We start from the raw sequence: 19,272 nt of genomic DNA on the forward strand, positions 1-19,272 counted from the left end.
TGCTGAACAGGGGTGTTAGCAGGGGTCGCTGCTGGAGGCCAGTAATAAACGGCTGCATAACCAAATCAGCAGCTGAGTCTGTATAACAAACAGCTGTGTGGCACCTCCCTCTGGCAACAGGCATCTGGACTTCACATCTTTCCCCATCTGCGAAGTTTAAATCTTACAAAATGTTCATCTGACAAAGTAAACTGGTAAAGCATGGCAGCTGACGAGGCTTCCTGATCTGAGGGAATGTCAGCTGTAGGATGCAAATCTAAGTAAGAAGACTCTCTGAGACATGAACAGATGAAGTGTGGGGAGAAGGTTGGAAGGGACGATCTTACGGGGAGTAGAGAGGAACAGGTTCTCATTCAGGGGGCTGATAATAGCAAAAATCCACCGTAATACACCAAACTGTCACAGGAGACGGGAGGGACCACAGACTTTCTTGTAATCGCTCTCTGGATTAATTCCAACATACAGAAATCCCGGTAGTCAATAACAGTGTCAAAGTGGAAAGGGGTGGCTGTAAAAGACATTAGTATTTTCAGTTATAATGAGCTGGAAGTCTATGGTTGCCCTCATCCTGCCTTACTGCTTTTACAGTGAATTACAGGCAGTGCCATTGCAGTCTTTTCACCTTGCCTGACAGCTAATGTCATTTAATGGCATGTACTGTATCTCCGCACAGTATCACATGCCCACAGTAATCGTGAGGGAATAAATTGTGTATGCTTCAAAGGCATGTCCTTAAGTAGGCCTAAGTTATGAATCAGCATGTTAATTTCTTGCTCACACATTTACTGTTGCAAACATTGCTTTTCATGCTCCCTTGTTCCAAGTGAGCAGACATACTGGCAGGTACAAGTCTGTGCAGTGTTAGGAGCAGCCTGGAGCCACAGAGGACCACACAAGCGATGCAAAAGATCGCATGCTAGCTTAAGATGTTCTTTGAGTCTCAGTATAATGAAACGCGTGATTTTGATTATGCAGAAATCATAGCCTTTCCATTGCATTAACCCGATGTAATTACAAGCAAAGCACCCTGGCCATCTATAGATGCACCTCCCCCATGTGCAGGTTTACCGTGTTCATGGGGACACTAACTGCCACTGCTTCCACTGTGCTCTCCGTGAATCCCATTCCAACCACCGTCCCTTAATGGGATGATAATGGGAGTAATTCCAGGCTCAACAGAGTCAATCACCAGGCCCCCCCCTTACTGAGAGCCTGACCCTGGCCTCCACGTGTCCCTGTTTAGCAATTAGCTAAGAACACGGCCCCCGCACCCCCAATCCTCCCCCCCCCCCTTTGTCTGCAGGTCCCTTCTTTCCTCAGTGAGTGTTCTTTTGATACTGGGGAGGACCCGTCCAAATTGGGGATCCTCGGAACACTGTCATGCACGTTTCCATCCCCCTGTTGAGCTTTGGCCACTCCAACAAGAGCAGAGAAGCAGACAGAGTCAATACTAATGATCCATCTGAGGGGCACGGAGCAATTTAATGCACAACTGGAGACCAGTCTGCATCAATTTAACTGGAAAGTGTCATTTGAGGCCTGCGCTATCGAGCGTAGCCAACGAGCGGATGGCTCATTCACATTCACAGTGGACGGCCCCCATATTTCCCCCAATAAATTGGAATTGTTTTTCCCCTGCTAAGCGGGGACACAGCGGCACTGGCATAACTGAGGGACGCACAGGCACGTGCCTTCTATGGATCGTGCCATAAAGCAGAAAAATGAATTCATTATTGCAGAATATGCGGTTGTTGGATGGATGTGTGTATAAATATGGAAGAGCTCAGTACTTACAGTCACTCAGTAAACTGAGCACTAGGTACACTTGAGTGTCAGGAAAATGGTGAGCATTGTTGGGCTGAATGGCCAGTCCTCGTCATTATGTTAATGTTATGTTATTTTACTGGGCTTTCCCACTGCTTTCTCACTGCTTGAAGTTCTCTGCACTCTCTTCACACCCAAAAGGATTTCTGAAAACTGACTGGTAACTCCGCATAGCCCAAGAGGCATCCCTTCATGAGTGCACTCAGCCTTGACTGAACTCAGGAATTTGGAAATAAGCGAAAGACACAGCGCTTGGATGGGAAGCAAAATGACAAGGGCTCTTGTTTGACATCCTTTCCCAAAAAAGAAAGAGAGGACTTTGAGTGGCTTGCAGCAGTATTGATGCAGCGTCATAAAGTATCGATGCAGCGTCATATAGTATCAATGCAGTGTCATACATTATCTATGCAGTGTCACAGTATCAACGCAGTGTCATATTGTATCAGTGCAGTGTCATACAGTATCAATGTAGTGTCATACAGTAGTTAAGGCATTGTAAGCTCAGAGAAACAAGAGCACAATAAGCTTCAGCAGGATGATAATCTTTTGTTTCTGGCTTTTCCAGTCTCTAGTATGTGATTTTCTGTTACTTAAAGATTTTTCCCTTCTTACTTAAAGAACACTAAAAAACCGATTTTGTCATTTTTTTCAGGTTCAACATTCAGTGCAGGATTAGTATGACTATGAACAGAGAAATTGGACAGGGAACATCAAACCATAATTCAATTTTATGACTGAATGTCCTGCACATTAAATCTCACAGCCTCTGTCGGTCTCTCTGGCTGTGTTGTGGCTGCAGTTTCATCCACATCTCCCCCAAACCTGCTCCTCAGTCCCCACGGGATACAAGCACCACTGACAGCCCCCAATTTCACAGCAGCCGCAGTAACTGTGCAACTCTACGCTGGCAGGGCTGCACATGCTCCCTGACTCAATGATCGATCTGTCCAATACAAACACTGTACAGTTAGCAATTTCAATCAGCTAGGAATATAGTGCGTCAAACGCACTGGCGCACCGGCCGCCTCCCCCCCCTCCCAGACATCACCCCGCCATCTGCGCTGCGGCGCGTGGAAATTCGTTCTCGGTAAACGCGGACACAGGCACAACGAGCTTGACTTCCGAAGGACCGAACTTCACGCCCCCCGTTTTTGCATTCAGTCGATGTTCTCGCGCGGACTGTCTCAGAGATCACGGACGGAGTGTAGCACAGTGGGTAAGGAACTGGGCTTGTAACCAAAAGGTTGCAGGTTCGATTCCCGGGTAAGGACACTGCCGTTGTACCCTTGAGCAAGGTACTTAACCGGAATTGCTTCAGTATATATCCAGCTGTATAAATGGATACAATGTAAATGCTATGTAAATGTTGTGTAAGTCGCTCTGGATAAGAGCGTCTGCTAAATGCCTGTAATGTAATGTAAAGATCACGCTGCAACGGGGCGGGATGAACGGCAGTAACCGGGTCACACAGAGGCCGAGTCGACTCACCTCCGCCGTCCTTGAGGTGCAGAGCGATCTTGGTGTCATCTGTAGGATGAAAGAGAAGAGAGAGAGAAAGAGCGTGAGGAATCAGTGGAGGTGCAGGTGGGAGCACGGAGAGGTGGGGGGTGCGGGGTTTGGGTGTCATAATGTTTCAAACACTAATGTAGTCTTAGTGGTAGTTTCAAACACTAAGTGGCTTTTCAGAGGTCCAGTATCTCATCTACAGTATTAATAGACCGAAGATGGATTTGGATAGTTGATTATGTTTATTAAACATGTAGGGATGCATTCCTAGAAATGGCTTATTTAAAACAGGGGCATCCATCCAGTACTTAATTTGGCTTGGAACAGAATTTTAAGCACATCAAACCATAAATTATTGAGCCGTTAATTATTCTAAGTGAAGCACTAAAAGGATTTCAGCAGATTAGAGTACAAGCAGTTAGGCGAGAAAAGCCCAGCAAGTGGAAGGGGCATTTTTTAAAACACATACGCAAACTGCAGTCAGCTATACACACAGACTAAAGAATAAATACATAATGGTAATGTAATAGACTCATGAATGATTATATGCAATATGCAATAGTTAGATGGGGCTGTTAAATAAAACAGATTCAAAATGAATTTTTGACCCAAGAGCTCCTGCGATTCACTGCAAACTGCAGCGTAACAGACGCTCGTTTGAGTCAGGAGAAAAGCCGCACAATTCATCAGCGTGAAACCCTAACTGGCAATCACCACGGTTTGTGCGAAAACAGTCTCAGACAATTGACAGATTTTTATTTAATTAATTCTTTTAGCATTTACTTTTGTCCTATCTCCATCCGTGAATTGCAGAGAATGCAGACGGGTATGTGTGTGCTTTCAGTGGCTGCTTCTGACTGCTGGACTGCGCAGTCATTGTACCACGAGCTGCAGTTAATTCACAACTGGCACGGCCACAATGCAGCCACTGGAGCAACCGGGAGTTCTTTTCACTAGACGAGGGGTGAGGGATCCCCAGCCCTGGCCAAAACAGCCAGCTGTGTGCTCTCTGGTGAGAGCTTACACTGGCATGGTCAGGATTAGAATCCACAGGGAGCATCACTGCATCGATGGTTCGCATTTTACCTGGATGCACCATCTGAGAGGCCCGAACACTCAAAAAGACCAATTTAGAAACTATCGGAGCGCAAGGGCCTGCTATTCTGTGCACTGATGAGCTAGCCTGAACAATGTGGCACGCAAGGTTTCATAAAAGATACGTACAGAGTGTACAGAATGCGCTCTTGAAAAATGAACATGGATAGGTTCCGCAATGCGTGACAGTTCCAGTCAAAGGCACTGTACTCTGACACAATGGCAGAGAGGCAGACCGTTCCTGATACGCCGAACCCCTCAGTGTCATGATTTATTTCATCTTCCTTCCTGCCGCGTGAGAATGACTCCTGAATTTGCGCTAGGATTGGTTTCGTATGTTCGTAATGAATTGGGCCTCGATTCTTTTTTTTTTTTTTGGTAAAACTGAGTGCTCTCGCTGAGTAAGAAATCAATCTCTACCGAGAGAAAAACTCAAGCGGTTTTTATCCATCCTGATGAAGACAGGCGAGGAGGCAGACGAGACAAGGCAACATCAGCCTGTTCCTCACGTGGAGAGGATCTGAAAGATGAAAAGATGGACGTCTGTTTCCTCAGGTTTTTGGAACACGGCTCTCTGTGTGTCGCCGTACCCCCTCAGTGCACTCGTCATGGCTGGACTACTGTGGCACGGACTCTCCGCCCTGACCTCTGACCTTTGGTATTCTCCATTGCCCCGAGGAGGACTCCCACGTCTTCGTCTGTCTGGGTCCGTGTGTCTATTTTTGTGACTGCGTGTTTGTGTGTGAGAGACAGCATGTGAATATGTGTTTATGAGTGTGTTTGTATGTAAATACGTATCTATGTTTGCCATTGGGGCTGGTGGTACAGACAGTCCCCCAATGTAACAGGAGATCTAGCACCCAGATCATGTGTCAGGACCCCTGGTCCTGCCTCCTGCACAAACAGGCGCAAATGTCACTTCTCCCTGCTGCACCAGTCACACTGACAGGCTACCCTGGTGCTTCTGGGACTGTTTTCCTTTTGGCAGGACCACCTTTAAGCCCCCTCTCAGAGTGTCTTTAAGCCCAGCCCTTTGAACATATTTTTCCAGTCTAGAAAAAAAACGAAATATCTGGCACCTTTTCAATATACACTCAGCACATCCTAGCAAAAACATGATCGATTTACAAGATGACTGACACCGATGCCTCTGTAGATGGCAAACAAAGAGTCTGAATGTTAAATAAAGAATATAAGCATTTTTAAGCCGTGCAGCGCTCAGAATGGATGAAAAAAATCACACCGTAAAACAAAGCTTATTAGGAAAGCATCACCGACAGTCCCACAGTGAGCATCACAAGGACTGTGAAGGCAATCACAGCGCATCTGAACCGCGTCCAGCCGCCCGGACCCAACCGCAGCAACAAAACCCAAACCACAGCAGAGCTTCAGAAATAGCTGGATTTCCAAGTGACCAGCGGCAGGTGGGGGGGAGATGGAGTGCAGACACGGTTCACCGAAAGAGCGCAGGCGTTCCGTGCCCCCCCCTCCGCCCGCGTCTGGCAGGGCCGACAGCGATAAAGCCCTGTCAATGCCCCCGCCTTGCGCCACCTCATTTACCTCAACCACACCCCGGCTTGGGTCTCATTACTAAAACAAAAGGACTCCTCTGCTTCTGGAGAATGACTGAGGGGAGGTTGGGCGCACTGTCAGTGAAAAACAGGCTCAGTCCAGAGGCCCCACAGCAGAGGCCCATAACGGAGAAGGCAAAAGGGTAATGGAATGACCGACGAACGCGAGCAGACACTGAGCTAAAGACCGCGCTTACGCTAAGGAGCCCCAGATAAAGGGGCTGAAGATCCTTATTGCGAAAGAGAGTGATGGATACAACAGGACAGGAAGTAACAGGCTCTTGGCCCCATAAGGAAACAGATAGCAGCCTGAAATGAGATTCAACAACAGCCAACAGCAAGACCCCAGTATGGCTGTCAACTCCGATATCGTCTCTGCCAGATCAGAACAGCCAGCAACTCTGGCTGCAGTCTCTAGTCTGTTATAAGTGCCCCCATTTTCCCTTGTTCACTTAAACATAAATGCCTTATAATAATTAGCACATATGTCATCAACATACGAGTCATAATTGATTTATCTGAGTCATACTTTCAGCTTTTTTTTGTACCTTATTTGGCACAGGAACAGTTGCATTAGATTATTTGCAGTTCATTAGCACATGACAGTGGGCCCCGTTTAGCTCATAGCCCTTATAGGCCATTCGTCAATTGTCAATTATTCATCCAATTACTGCAGTAAGGGAAGTATTCTCACTGTTAAATGGAAAGGCTTTCTGTCATTAATAAATTGGAGAAATCAAGGCAGTGTTACCTCTAGGGCAAAGGCAACAGTACACTATTAGAAAGTAAAATTAGCACAAAAAGGTCATGCTGAGTGGATGAATCATTGTCTCTCACTGCTCCGCAGAAGAGCACTGTAAGTTAATTCTGCATAAAGCTTTGCTTGAGAAAGCAATCTGTCAGGTGTCTGGCTTTGTTGCGACTTCCCTCTCATTCCCAATTATTCTGCAAAGAAAAAATACACTTGTGGAAAGGTGTTCGGTATAGCCAACAATAAAAAACAGAACCCAAACATCATGATATCTGTACACATAATTCCATTGTCCATGTATACTGTGAACAGCGCTCTTGGCAGGGCGTAACAGCTTGAGCTACAATACTATCAGAGTATATATATGCGAAGGGGCAAAATGTTCATATTTCTTTGTATTGCCTGGTAACTAAATTCAGACAGAGGCTGTGATTAGAGTGGTAAAAAGCAGAGAGAGGGAGAGTATGCACTCCAGGCCCCAGCTCCTCCAGCTCCACAGCACAATACAAACTAATCAAGGGAAAGTCATTAAAATTGCCTGGGCTTTACAAAGTGCCAGACAACACAAGCAGGTCCGTTTGTCCATTTCAATCTGGGCTCAGCATGCCTTGTACAAGCACTGAAGCCATGGAACAGGGTTGTTCATCAGCCACTTGCAATCACAAGGCTACAGAAAGCAGTCAAACAGCCACAGGTATCTGCGGAGAATCTATTCCGTGAGTCGGCCTTGGAAAATCTGGTTTCAATCAGTGGATAGCATGTCTGAATTTGGGCGATGCTGGGGCCAATGAGAGGCCATAATTCACTTTCCAAGATAAAAATCCTTCTGTCTAGAATTTTTCATTAAAGATTAATTTCTCAGGATTGAGAGCTGTCAGCCACACAAAAGACGATCACACACAGCCATCTCTCAAAAGACTCAGGGTATTGGCAGGAGGCGGGCTAAAGAAATGGAAGACGATAATCCACAATTCGCTGTACGTACACCATTTTAAATTAGTGTGATTAAACAGATCCACAATGGCAATCGATTAACCCTGGAGGACAGGAGATAATTAAAATGGGTTTGTCAGAAAGATGAATAAGCTGACAGAATAATGCACACAATGCTTTACCAGTATGAAGAAGCAGCAAGCAGACAAGTGTGGAAAAGTCAATAATGATTCACTTCCTCCTTTGATCCAAACTGTTATTGATGAATAATAATGCTTTTTTCTGGTTAAGGATGCTATTCATTCACTCATCTGCCATAATAGGGCCGTTGGCTCATGTCGGCCCTGGTATGGCCCAGCTGAAGCCCAGAGTACATCCAGGCTAGAGTTGAGGAACTCCATTTCAATTCAGGAAATAAATTAAAATGCAAATGCAAATCATGAGTTGAATATTATATCATTAACCCTCTGAAGTGTAGGTTTTTTGTAATGTTTTTTTTTTTCAAAATTTTAAATCAGTATTCTAGAACTCCATTGCTTTCAGTTGCCAGTAGTGATTGTAACATCAGCATTTGAATGATAATTCATTCTAATCGCATATTTGTCATATAACAGTTTAAGGGTTAATGAATTTGCAGAACTGAAATACACCTGGCCCAATGCTGGCAGGCCTGGGTAGGAGCCTACCTTCTGTGGGGATGCTGGTGGGAAGGTGGGAGGTAGAGGTGGCCATGATTGTGGTTGTGGTCAGCCTGCTCCTCACAGTGGTCCTGGGGGCTGGCGGTGTTGTGAACGAGTAGACCTGTGTGGTGTTGATCACAAGGTCACAGCTTTTGTCCTTTGTCTGAAACGAAATAAAGAATGTTCAGTTCTTTTTGCTCAGCCCATTTGCTAATTACACAATTATTTAAAGTGTAATATTAATAAACCTTTCTAATGATTCTTAATTAAATGAAGAGTGAAGGCTTTGCTTTGCTTTTGGACTTGGGCTACTGAAAACACCACAATACAAGAACAAGCTTGATCTTAAGTTCATCAACTAAACTAATTTAATTAGATGCAATAAAAACTATAATTGTACATAAGATTGCGACTACTTCAATTGGCTTACGCATATTTGCTGACAAGCGACTGTTGGGAATAACCTTAAATTGAGTCCGTAGCTATTCTGGACAAATATATTATGATATCGGTTCAAGAATGAACCCAGTCCAATTTCTAATGATTCAAATAAATTCTTGACGACCATTGGATTTTAATGTCGGCATTTGAGATATCGCTACGCAGTGATTTATTTTTTTGGAAGTTTGCAAAGTGGGGATGTCTAAACCGATATCGCATCACCAGGTATCGGCTTCGGTGTAATTCATTTTTAAACATCCACAGGACTTCAAATACTGCCGCAGTGACAGTTGAGGAAACTGACTTGTCGTTCTAAGCATTTATGATGATGAATGCACTGCACACACCCCCTTCAGCAGGTTCCTGCAGTATTTTTAATCTGGGTGTTTCACGTCCATTACGTGAAAACAAAATAGGCATACATGGAAATAATACAACTATCAGTTGCTACTGCCTTAAGAATTTTTAATACACAGTGAAACACGTGAGAAATACATGAGCCCTAAGACAAACACAGCTGAACTAGGACTGTTTCCCTCTGGGTGACCTTTTTCAAAGCTGCTTTAAATGTGTGCATGATGAAGACAAAAACATGCAAAACTCAATTTTTTGTGCACACCCAAATCATGCTTGGTTTAGTGAATCCATATTTGTACAGATACTGTGGTCAAAAAATAAATAAAAATGAACACAGTAGGGCTACTGGAGTTTCACAGCAATATAATTTGCAGCCTTGCCATCTGGAAATGCATTTATTTCTAGATTGTTCAGCCCCATTTTGTAAAGACAGGTGATGCAGATTCTTGTTAAGTATTCCAACAGAGAGAGAAACAGAGACAGAATGACAGAAAGAGAGAGAGAGAGAGAGAGAGAGACAGAGAGACAGAGAGAAGGAGAGAGAGAGAGTGAGAGTAGTGGATGACTCTCAGGAGGGCGTGGAAGTGCTAAATCTCCCATCTCCTCATGCAGGGGAAGTGTGAGCTGGGGAAGTGGGTCACCCTCCAGTTCAGAGCTCAGGAATCTGCGGATGTGGATATCCATCATCATGCAAGCCATGGCAACACTGACCAAGACTTAGCCCTCAGAGCTCAGCTCTGCTCTGTCTTTCATACCGGGTCTTCAACTGGCCAGTGTCGTGCCAGCCCAGCAATGAAGCAGCACAACTCTCTTGCAGCAAAATGACAACAAAACACACACAAACCTATATTTAAGCAAGCCTTGACTGAATTAAACTGGTTTTCTTGCTATTATTGTCACTGTTTAGCCATGCATACTGGGAGGTTCTTTCGACTCCATTACCCAGAATAACCCTCTTTTTTCAGAGATGCAGAAGCAGGTGACACTCTGGGACATGACCTATTTTTGCCTCTAAGTCATTATCCTTTGCATGGTCTTCTCTGCCACACAACAGCACAGCTACTGCTGTTACCAAGGCCCAGCCATTCAATGACCATTCACTCTCAACTTTTACTTACAATTAATTGCAAGAGTTAAGTCTGGATTCAATCAAAGATGGCTTTTAATGTTTATTTAAGTAAATTCATAGGTTTGTTTTTATTTTGAATTCTACATGAACAGGGTGCCAAGTTCAACAAGAATGTGTTTGCAATATGAAAACAAAAAATACTGACATATGGATTGAATTAAAGGTTGGATTATCCCATTATGGGAGGTTTTTAAATAATACATGAAAATGGAAGTGCACCTCATCAGGACAGCTGCTATCCACCCAGTCTTGGCGATGGCGGTCGAAGCCACTCGAGCACCTGAAACAAGAACACAGAATCCATATGCACTCTAGTGGGACAGACAGTGAGAGAGATCAAACCAAGCCCTAGATGCATTATAGATGCCCCTGACCTCGGCTCTGCACACCATAATCAGGAATTATTTTGAATTTTTAATGCCGCTTGCTTCAGAGAACTCTAAGGGAGGTTATGGGCAATGTGACAGGGGATTGGGAAAATTGCAGGCCCCTTTGCTGTTTTCCTCAGGTTTGCACCAACTCGGGAACCCCAGGAGGAAATGTCACCCTTCAAGACTCATAAGACTGCTGCTGCCAGGGAATGAATAAATGTTTTTTCAGCGACCAAGTTACCAGGTTGTCTGAACTGCAGAACTACCAGTTAATATTCCTCACCAAGACCATGGTTTATGTATAATACAAAGCCTGATGGCCTAAGTTCGCGAGACCACGGTGGGCTAGGGTTGAGATACTAGGATGGGCTAAATTTCAGAGACTATGGCAGGCTAAGTTTGAGAGAGTACAATGGGCTAAGTTTGAGAGACTATGACAGGCTAAGTTTGAGTCTACAAAGGGCTAAGTTCGAGAGACTACAACAAGCAAAAGTTTTCCTGGTCCAGCTGCCATAGGAAATAGCTCAGTGATATCCTGCCCTCTCTGAAATGTAAAACATGCATAAATATTGCTTCGATTGAGAGCACATTTTCATGTCCCCTATTTCCGCTGCTGGTAATCAGTGACTGTGCATCTACTGACCTTTAGGCCAGCTCTCAGATGTCCCAGGCTCTCTTGAGCGGCCCTCCATGAGCCCATTTCAATTATGTATTCATAACCCCCATGGTTACATCAGAAAATATTAACAACTTCTCTAAAAAAATAAATAAAAAGCATCCAGCATTCAATCTCAGCCTCAGCCTCACACTGCTGACACAACTGAAAATGTTCTGGAGTCTGACTAATCAATGCCTACTTTGAAAAGAACTTTCAGCACATATTTCTTACACATCTATTATGGAGAAGCCACTCCTCAAATCGATACACGTATCAACTAAAATAAAACAGTCCTTTCTCTTGACAAAAAGCGCTTTTGGATAATGGGATGATGATGGAACCAAACCCCCGCAGGACGAACCTCCTGTCACCGTTCACCACATGGACACTGGATCTGAGCATATGGGACTCGAAGAGTCTCATTTCCAAAAACAGACGGTGAAAACGGGCGAAGGCGAGCGCTTCGCATTCCTAATGGGCTCCCTGGCAGCCCTCCTCCCCTTTCGGATCCTCGCGTCCCCCGCCCTCCCTCCCGGTGATTTATTGAGGTCAGCGAAAGCGATGGCTGATCTCCGCAGTTAGGATACAGGTGGTAAACAAATTCTGTGTGCAGCAGGAAGGCAGGCCCCGGTGCCAGCACGCGCGGGTCTTCCTCACGCTCCCCCTGACGGGCGGCTCTATATTGGGAAGCATCGCGGTGTCAGCTGAGTAATTAATGAGCCCAGCGTCCTGCCAAAGCAGTAATGCAGTGTAATGGTAGTGGGGGGGGGGAAAGTGGAGCAGAGTCCATTATTAGCTCCTCTCTGTTTCCACCACGTCCCTCCGGAATTCTATCATTCCAGATTCAAGCCCGTCGTTTCCATCATTTCGAAAACGCGTTGCGTCCGCTTACGCCCGCCTGTTCTGCGCCTCCCCCCAGAGGTGCTGCGTGCCACGGTGACCCAAAGATACTCCCAGCAGGATGCTGGGTTTCCAGATCCCACTGGATCTGCTCCTGGATGCCTGTCAATACCTCACAGTTTCTGATTTCTGAACTGCTGATTTCACCATGTACAGGGAAATATGGGACAGCAGCACTTTTCTGTGGATGTGCCAAAAAACGTAATGCACACTGCAGTCTAAAACACATTCAATATGATACGTTTAAATTATATTTTGACATTGCATTTTTACTACCTTATCCTAGACTCAGAAATAATAAAGAACCAAACCCCCCACATCAGTGTACACAGCTGGTCAGACTTAAAACATAATTATACCCTTCTGATCCATACGGATTTAGTTCATTCTGCTCCTTTTAAAGTTTTGATTGAGAGATTCAATGTTATACGTCTATATGTTTTTTCAAGCTTTCAATTTCATTTTGACTGCATAACTGAGTGGGGTAAAAAAGAAAGAAATGGAAAAACAATTCATTAAACAAGACACAAAGGAGAGCACAGATAAAATATGGAACTGCATGAGGCAAGTTGATTTTGATCAGCAACAAATATAATGCTGTTATATTTGGGCCCATTTCAAACTCCTGGGGTGGCATGGTGGACATTGCGCACCTCTGTCCCACAGCACCAGCACTGCCTGTGTGGGAAACCCTGCAGCCTCACAGTTAGAAACAGCCCGTGGGAAGCTGCAGATAAGCCACAGCCGCTCCATCTCTTCTTTCAGATACTATCGGGGAGGGGGGGGGAGACAAGTGGAGCAAAATGGCGATTTGTACATTACTAAGGATAATCATTTAAATGTGTGGGTGACGTCTGTGCAGGGGTGGGGCTGATGATGATGATACAGATGATGTCACAGAGGACACAAGGGAACTTCGCGAGGGACAGGTTGGCAAGGGGGGGGTTACACGTTCATTTTACGCCCCTGGAGATGGACTTAGTGTTCACAGCTGCAAGATGCAAGACAGTGTCGCTTATTGCATTCTCAGTCATGTTGACAGCAGAATGAAGTCAAATAAATTCATGTGACTCAGATCACATCAATCCAATAATCTGTCATATCGCAGTTAGGATCGCATATTTTATGAATTTCAAATCGGGATGCGGCACAACGTCTTAAAATATAACTGTCCTTCCCGCAGATTTAGGGGACATTGATAAGGCTCTCAGACAAGACATCCAGTCAAGATAATTTTGTCTGTCTTGGGGCCGAATGACATAACACCGTCGTCTACAGCACAGTTTGGCTTGAGGGATGTGTGGCGGCAAACTAAACTGAAGGATGTGCAGATCACAATCCATAATCTTGATGTGCGAGAGTGAGAAGCCAGGCGCATGGGGTGAATCAGACACTGAATGGATACAACACCAACGTTACAGCACATACCGCCAGTGCTACGCGCTACAAGACCACCAACTAAGACATCCTCTTCCAAAAGGACCATAAAGGACACAATTCCCTTGTCACCCATGCGTGCCCTCAGTGGGATACATCCTTCCGTTCAGGAGTTAAACTGTCCCCACCTACATCACAAAGCCTCCCCACAATCAGTGCACAGTGCCTGTTCTCTTAATCTCCACAAAACTCCTGAAGTAGACTAAGTCAACAAGCCTGATTATGTTAGCACTAATTTGGAATAGCTGATAATTTTTTCCTCCTCACATATGTTATTCAAATAAGGTTTAAGCTGTATTTATGTATTAATAGCATTTTCTGCATGTCTTGTTGTAGTATTGTTATAGTTGTTCTATATTTCAGTCACACTGTACATTTCCCAAGATTATTATTATTGTTATTGATATTATAAGCACACACCTTCCTCAAACCCAGAAAAGAAGTGTTATTTAAGACCATCCATCAAAATTTATGAAATGTAAATTGTACAGTACCATAATGCATCTTAATGGATTGTTTATAGAATATCAATTTCCATTTCCAAGTCAGGTTGTTGAAAGGTGCTGAAGACGCAATAAACATTTATTGAAACTAAACTGGACAGTTAACTGGACAATGATGGCTTTAAGTTTAATGTCATATCATTGGTATCATTAAAGTGCTCCTTAATGATATAGTGCTCACAATGCACATTCAGTTTTATGTTTTTGCTTCATTTTGACTGCACAGTAGCATTCTTTACATGTCCACTGTGAACTGTTCTCAGCTCACATTTCATCACTAAAGCATAAAAGATGAATGAGAAACAATATTACAGAAGTTAAAAAATTCATGCACCAACTACTGAAAACACCCTAGAATCCTGTGTGTGTGTGTGTGTGTGTGTGTGTGTGTGTGCGCGCGTGCTTATCCTTCTGTGTGAGTGTTTTCCGCCACTATTATTATATACTAAGCAAAGTATCTGCATTCGACTCAAAGAATCCAGTTCAAAGTCCCAGTCAGCTAATGGCTGGTAGCAGAAGACAGACAAGGAATAATGCCACTCCCACCCAGCCTGATCTTCAGATTTAACCTCAACATGTAACAACAAACCGTCCCATAGCATAACAAATCCAACCCATACCTGAGCACTAATGCCCCTGACCACACACAAGGGAGGTAGGGAGGGAGGGAGAGAGGGAGAGGGAGAGAGAGAGAGAGAGAGAGAGAGAGAGAGAGAGAGAGAGAGAGAGAGAGAGAGAGGGAGAGGGAGAGGGAGAGAGAGAGACAGAGTGCAGGCTCTGGGTCACTGGTGGATCAGATGCATGTGAAGAACCTCCTTCCCGTCTTTTATCCCTTCTTCTGTTTGTTTTTCTGGTACTGAAAAAGTAAATGTGCAGCACCAGCTCCTCTGACAGGAAGTGGGAGATGGGAGCCGGCGGGAATCGGCATAGATCAGAGATCAGTGGGCGGGCCCGGCTCCTACTGGAGCCAGGTGTTAAAACAGCTCAGCGGCACTGAGAGAAAGCCTGGAGAGAGCGAGCGAGAGAGTCCGGATCTTTCCACAGCAACACTGGCAGCAAAGCAAGAGCGCCAAAGCAAATTTTTCTTAGAAAAAGGAAAAGACTGATGACAGCACAGATCTGTCCCGAGAAAACAGGGGTGGGGAAGGAGACCGAGAGGCAAGGCTGTGGCAAGCCGTCCTTCACGGTGGCCTGCTAGGAGACGAACATCCTCTCTCCGAGTGTCTGCTCACTTCCTCCGTCACCAGGGCCTCAATCAGACGCAGTGCTCTCCCCATGGACACGGGCAGCGTTCAGAGCTGCTGCTTTATCAAGAGAGCAAGGTAACGATGAGAATTCTTACCTCTGGAGCTTGTGGCACCAGCTGCAGTTGAAGCCAATCTGAGACGCGACACAAGGTCCACAGCTTGTGAACTGGAGGCATGCTGAGAAGAAACAGAAAATAAGAGTTTGGCACTGAACACGCACGCACGCACGCACGCACGCACGCACGCACGCACGCACGCACGCATGCACGCACGCACGCACGCACACAAACACACACACACACACACACACACACACACACACACATACACACATACACCAAATGCTCTGCAAAGCACCCCTTTGGCACAAATCTCAGAACAGAACAATGGACAGATACACATTAAAGCTGTCATTGACATGGAGAAGTGTCACTCCTGTCATAATAGGACCATAACTCAGTAACCAGCCTGGAGGGGAGTGAGCCACATTATCACAAGGTGCTCTGCCAATTACGATACTTGATAAATTGGGGCATTCTATGTTGCTAGGCAACATCCTGTGAGATATCGGCTTACTGGGAAGGGGAATCATCTCCACGGCTGTGAAGTTGGTGATTTTGGTTTTCAGAAGCTCCACACGATGGTACTCGTAGATCGTTCTCCTACGAACATCTGGTAGTAGAATTTGGAAGAGGGGGAGACAGAGAGAGAGAGAGAGAGAGAGAGAGAGAGAGAGAGAGAGAGAGAGAGAGAGAGAGAGAGAGAGAGAACATTATGAATCTTGCTCTGAATGGCGAAAGTAGGACAAGTGGTCCCTAAAGAAAACCTAGGGGCCAGCAGATCCAGGACAGAAGGGGAGCACTTATTTTTATTCCTTTACATCCAGTAGAAATCCTAGTGTTGTGAGATTGGAGACGGCACATTTGCTAAGCCGAAGCAGAATGTTCCTTCCATAAATTAGTCACCATTGAAAGACCCAACTTATATAACAGACATGCCCGCTAATAAAGATAATTTGATTTCCTTAATGGTTAATCAAAAGACAAATTCTGTAATGCCTAAAGCTTTACAGTTGGTTCCCCATTTAAAATACGGCCACATTTTCAATCCTCCTTTAAACTGCCTGGTGATATTGCAGTCACAGCATCTAACCTCAGCACTGCTCTCCAGCATAAAGTGAAATGAGAGCCTTTAAATCTCATTTAGAGGGCTGTTCTACTTCTTGTTCAAACCCCCGGAGTTCAACAAATTTACAAGATAGTTTCACAAATTACTGTGAAATACCTGGAATAGAGTGCCTTTCCTGTATTACATGTGACAGTATCTGCATAGGAACTTCCATAAAAAATACTTATAGATGAGATAAACAGATGTAGCTTGTTAAAAAAACCATGTGCTAGCCATACAATGTGCCAACATGTCATTGTGAGGCTTATACATAGCATACTTTCAATAACTTTTTTAAAGCTAAAATCCAGCTAAACAATCTTTAGTTTCACCCTGATTACGAAACCACATATCCAAGTACCAAGTTGTAGCAAGGCGGCTAACTGGCTTCTTTTCAGCATAAATGTACAGCATTTAGAGTCAAGTGCTTTTGTATAAGCTGCTCTGTGGGTCTTCATATGACAGTATTTGACACAGTATGCAAATGTACAGTAAATATGCATTATATGTGTTTTGCAAATGTTTATTTAAGTGCAGCATTTGTTTCTTACAGCTCTTAAAACTGTTCAGATCACACAACATGATTGCATTAACAGACACAGACAGGCGCTGTTCTAAATCTGCAGATGTGGCACTGGAACAGTTTGTGTACTCATGAAATGTGGTCTAAAACCTGACATGCAGCACAGCCTGCTTTTCAGGAAATTTTATTTAGTTCATATGTAATTCTAAGCTCAGATGATTGCTCGGGCCTCATCCTCCGGAGGCAAGCCCCCCCCCACTCGCAACCCCCCACCCCCCCACACGCCCACCGTCCACAATCACAAACCAGGTCTGGGGTCTCTAGATAAAATGTTACCTATGGCAGCCAATAATCAATCCTGTTCATATGAGCCTGGGCTCTTGCAGTGAGTGCCTTACCAAAAGCAAAATAGACAGAGGTAGAGGTGAGGTGATTGTTCTAGTAAAAATAGACTAAATGTGAAAACAACCAGGCCTGAGATACAACATCAATATCTCTCCTCCACATACGCCTCCAACAGCAAAAATGTCAGCCCAATCAATCTACAAGTAAAAAGCATACTCATTGTTTTCAATCAGCATTTCTTAAGAACTTTGCCTCACAAATAAATGAATTAAAGAAATTTGTTCGTTTTTCTGAACAAAGTTAGGTGAGTTCAGCTGTAGCCAAAGCAGCCACTCAGTAAGCTGTGTTTGTGATGCAAGGAACATTTGCATTTGTTTGTAAGTTAAGACTGAATGTTGACTGAATCCAGTCCACACTCTTAACGACCACGCAGCATCAGGCAATGAACCTGTACAGAAGCTGCACTAACGGCAGCGCTAAGGCGAATGATGACAGGGCTGACACGCGCAGCCGAACAGAGCGGAAGCAGCACGCAACGGCAGAAAGGAAGAGGCTGTTTCCTGTAATTGGGATGGATTTACGAGGCCGCTGAGTGGGGGGGGGGGGGGGGGTGATGTGAGGCACGCGGCGAGAGCGGGGCGGTCATTACCGCCTGTCACGGTCCGTAACGGTGAGATATGACCGCACCTCTTTCCCTGCCCAGGGCAGAATTATCGCACCGGACTGCTGACTGATGCTCATCCCTAATTCACAGGCCCCGGCGGCCAAGCCCCCGCCCCCACCGCGCGAATACCTAAATACCGTTTCAGACCAGGATGGGCAGCCGTAAACCTCAGACAGATGGAATGACACCGGGGCTTTTAATTAAGGACACTGAGTATATGTGTATGTGAGTGTGTGGATGTATGTGTATGTGTATGTGTGTGTATGTGTGTGCATGTGCGTGTGTGTGTGTGTGTGTGTGTGTGTGCTGTGGTGCGACTTTGTAAGTCTAAGTGTTGCTGCTCTGAAATCCATACCATTCCATTCTCATTGGTGGCCTGTTTTAAAATGGACGATAAGCTACACATTCAGTGTTTGTGACACCACCTGGATTTTAAATGTACACATAACCATAGACAGAGGCATTTTGGAACCAAGACCAATGTCCACTTAGACCTCCCAAATTCATCCAGTTGTTCATGCACAAAGATTTAACACAAATATGGCCACAGGCTATCTGGCTTTTTCACACGGGAGAGGTGAAGCGCTGGAAGTGCAGCTGAAGAGCAAGCTCATCGCATTAATGTAATGAAACAGAACTTTCAAGAACAATCCCGAATGTCTGTCAGCAGTATCGACTGAGAGGCATAAGCATAAGCCAAAGATGAAGGCAAACAAATGGAGTTTGAATTGATCGACGTTTCAGGCAGAAACATGACGGCTCCTAAAATAGTCCACAGGAAGCTCTGTGAGAGCTGGACCTCAGCAAATATGTTCCTTGTGAAAGGAATAGCAGAAGCACTCGACTGTGAGAGCTCAGTAAATGAAAGGGGCCTAATTACCAAAGCTACCTCGGAGAGACGCTGTGTGCTAAAGGCCAGGGAGAAGCCTGGTGAGCTGTCGTTTTGGCTACTGCACGCTCGGCCGCCCTGGGCATCGCAGATCAGGACTGCTGTTCCAGGACCACTTTTGTCTGTTACCTCATAATGGACACGGGCAGGATATGGACCATGGGAACACTGATCCCAGATAACTGAGGTGACACTGTGAATGAGACACTGGGGTGACACTGTGCCGTGAATGAGATAAGCAGAGTAAAAGGACAAAAAACGTAAAACAAAAATAGCATGCT

General features: G+C 45.0%; 1 protein-coding gene across 2 annotated transcripts in view; it reads right to left on the reverse strand.

Annotated features, from left to right (window-relative positions):
* Window positions 1–19,272, reverse strand: part of plxdc2a (plexin domain containing 2a) — a 116,627-nt gene that overhangs the window by 11,278 nt on the left and 86,077 nt on the right. For both annotated transcript variants that reach the window (XM_064332835.1, XM_064332836.1), the window contains exons 8-12: window positions 15,980–16,075; window positions 15,499–15,580; window positions 10,507–10,567; window positions 8,367–8,523; window positions 3,313–3,351 (exon numbers count right to left, since the gene is read on the reverse strand). In XM_064332835.1, coding sequence (XP_064188905.1) covers window positions 3,313–3,351; window positions 8,367–8,523; window positions 10,507–10,567; window positions 15,499–15,580; window positions 15,980–16,075 — 435 coding nt within the window. The remainder of the gene's footprint in view (window positions 1–3,312; window positions 3,352–8,366; window positions 8,524–10,506; window positions 10,568–15,498; window positions 15,581–15,979; window positions 16,076–19,272) is intronic.

Source organism: Anguilla rostrata, chromosome 4 (genome assembly GCF_018555375.3).
Source record: "Anguilla rostrata isolate EN2019 chromosome 4, ASM1855537v3, whole genome shotgun sequence".
In the NCBI taxonomy this organism is placed as follows: Eukaryota; Metazoa; Chordata; class Actinopteri; order Anguilliformes; family Anguillidae; genus Anguilla; species Anguilla rostrata.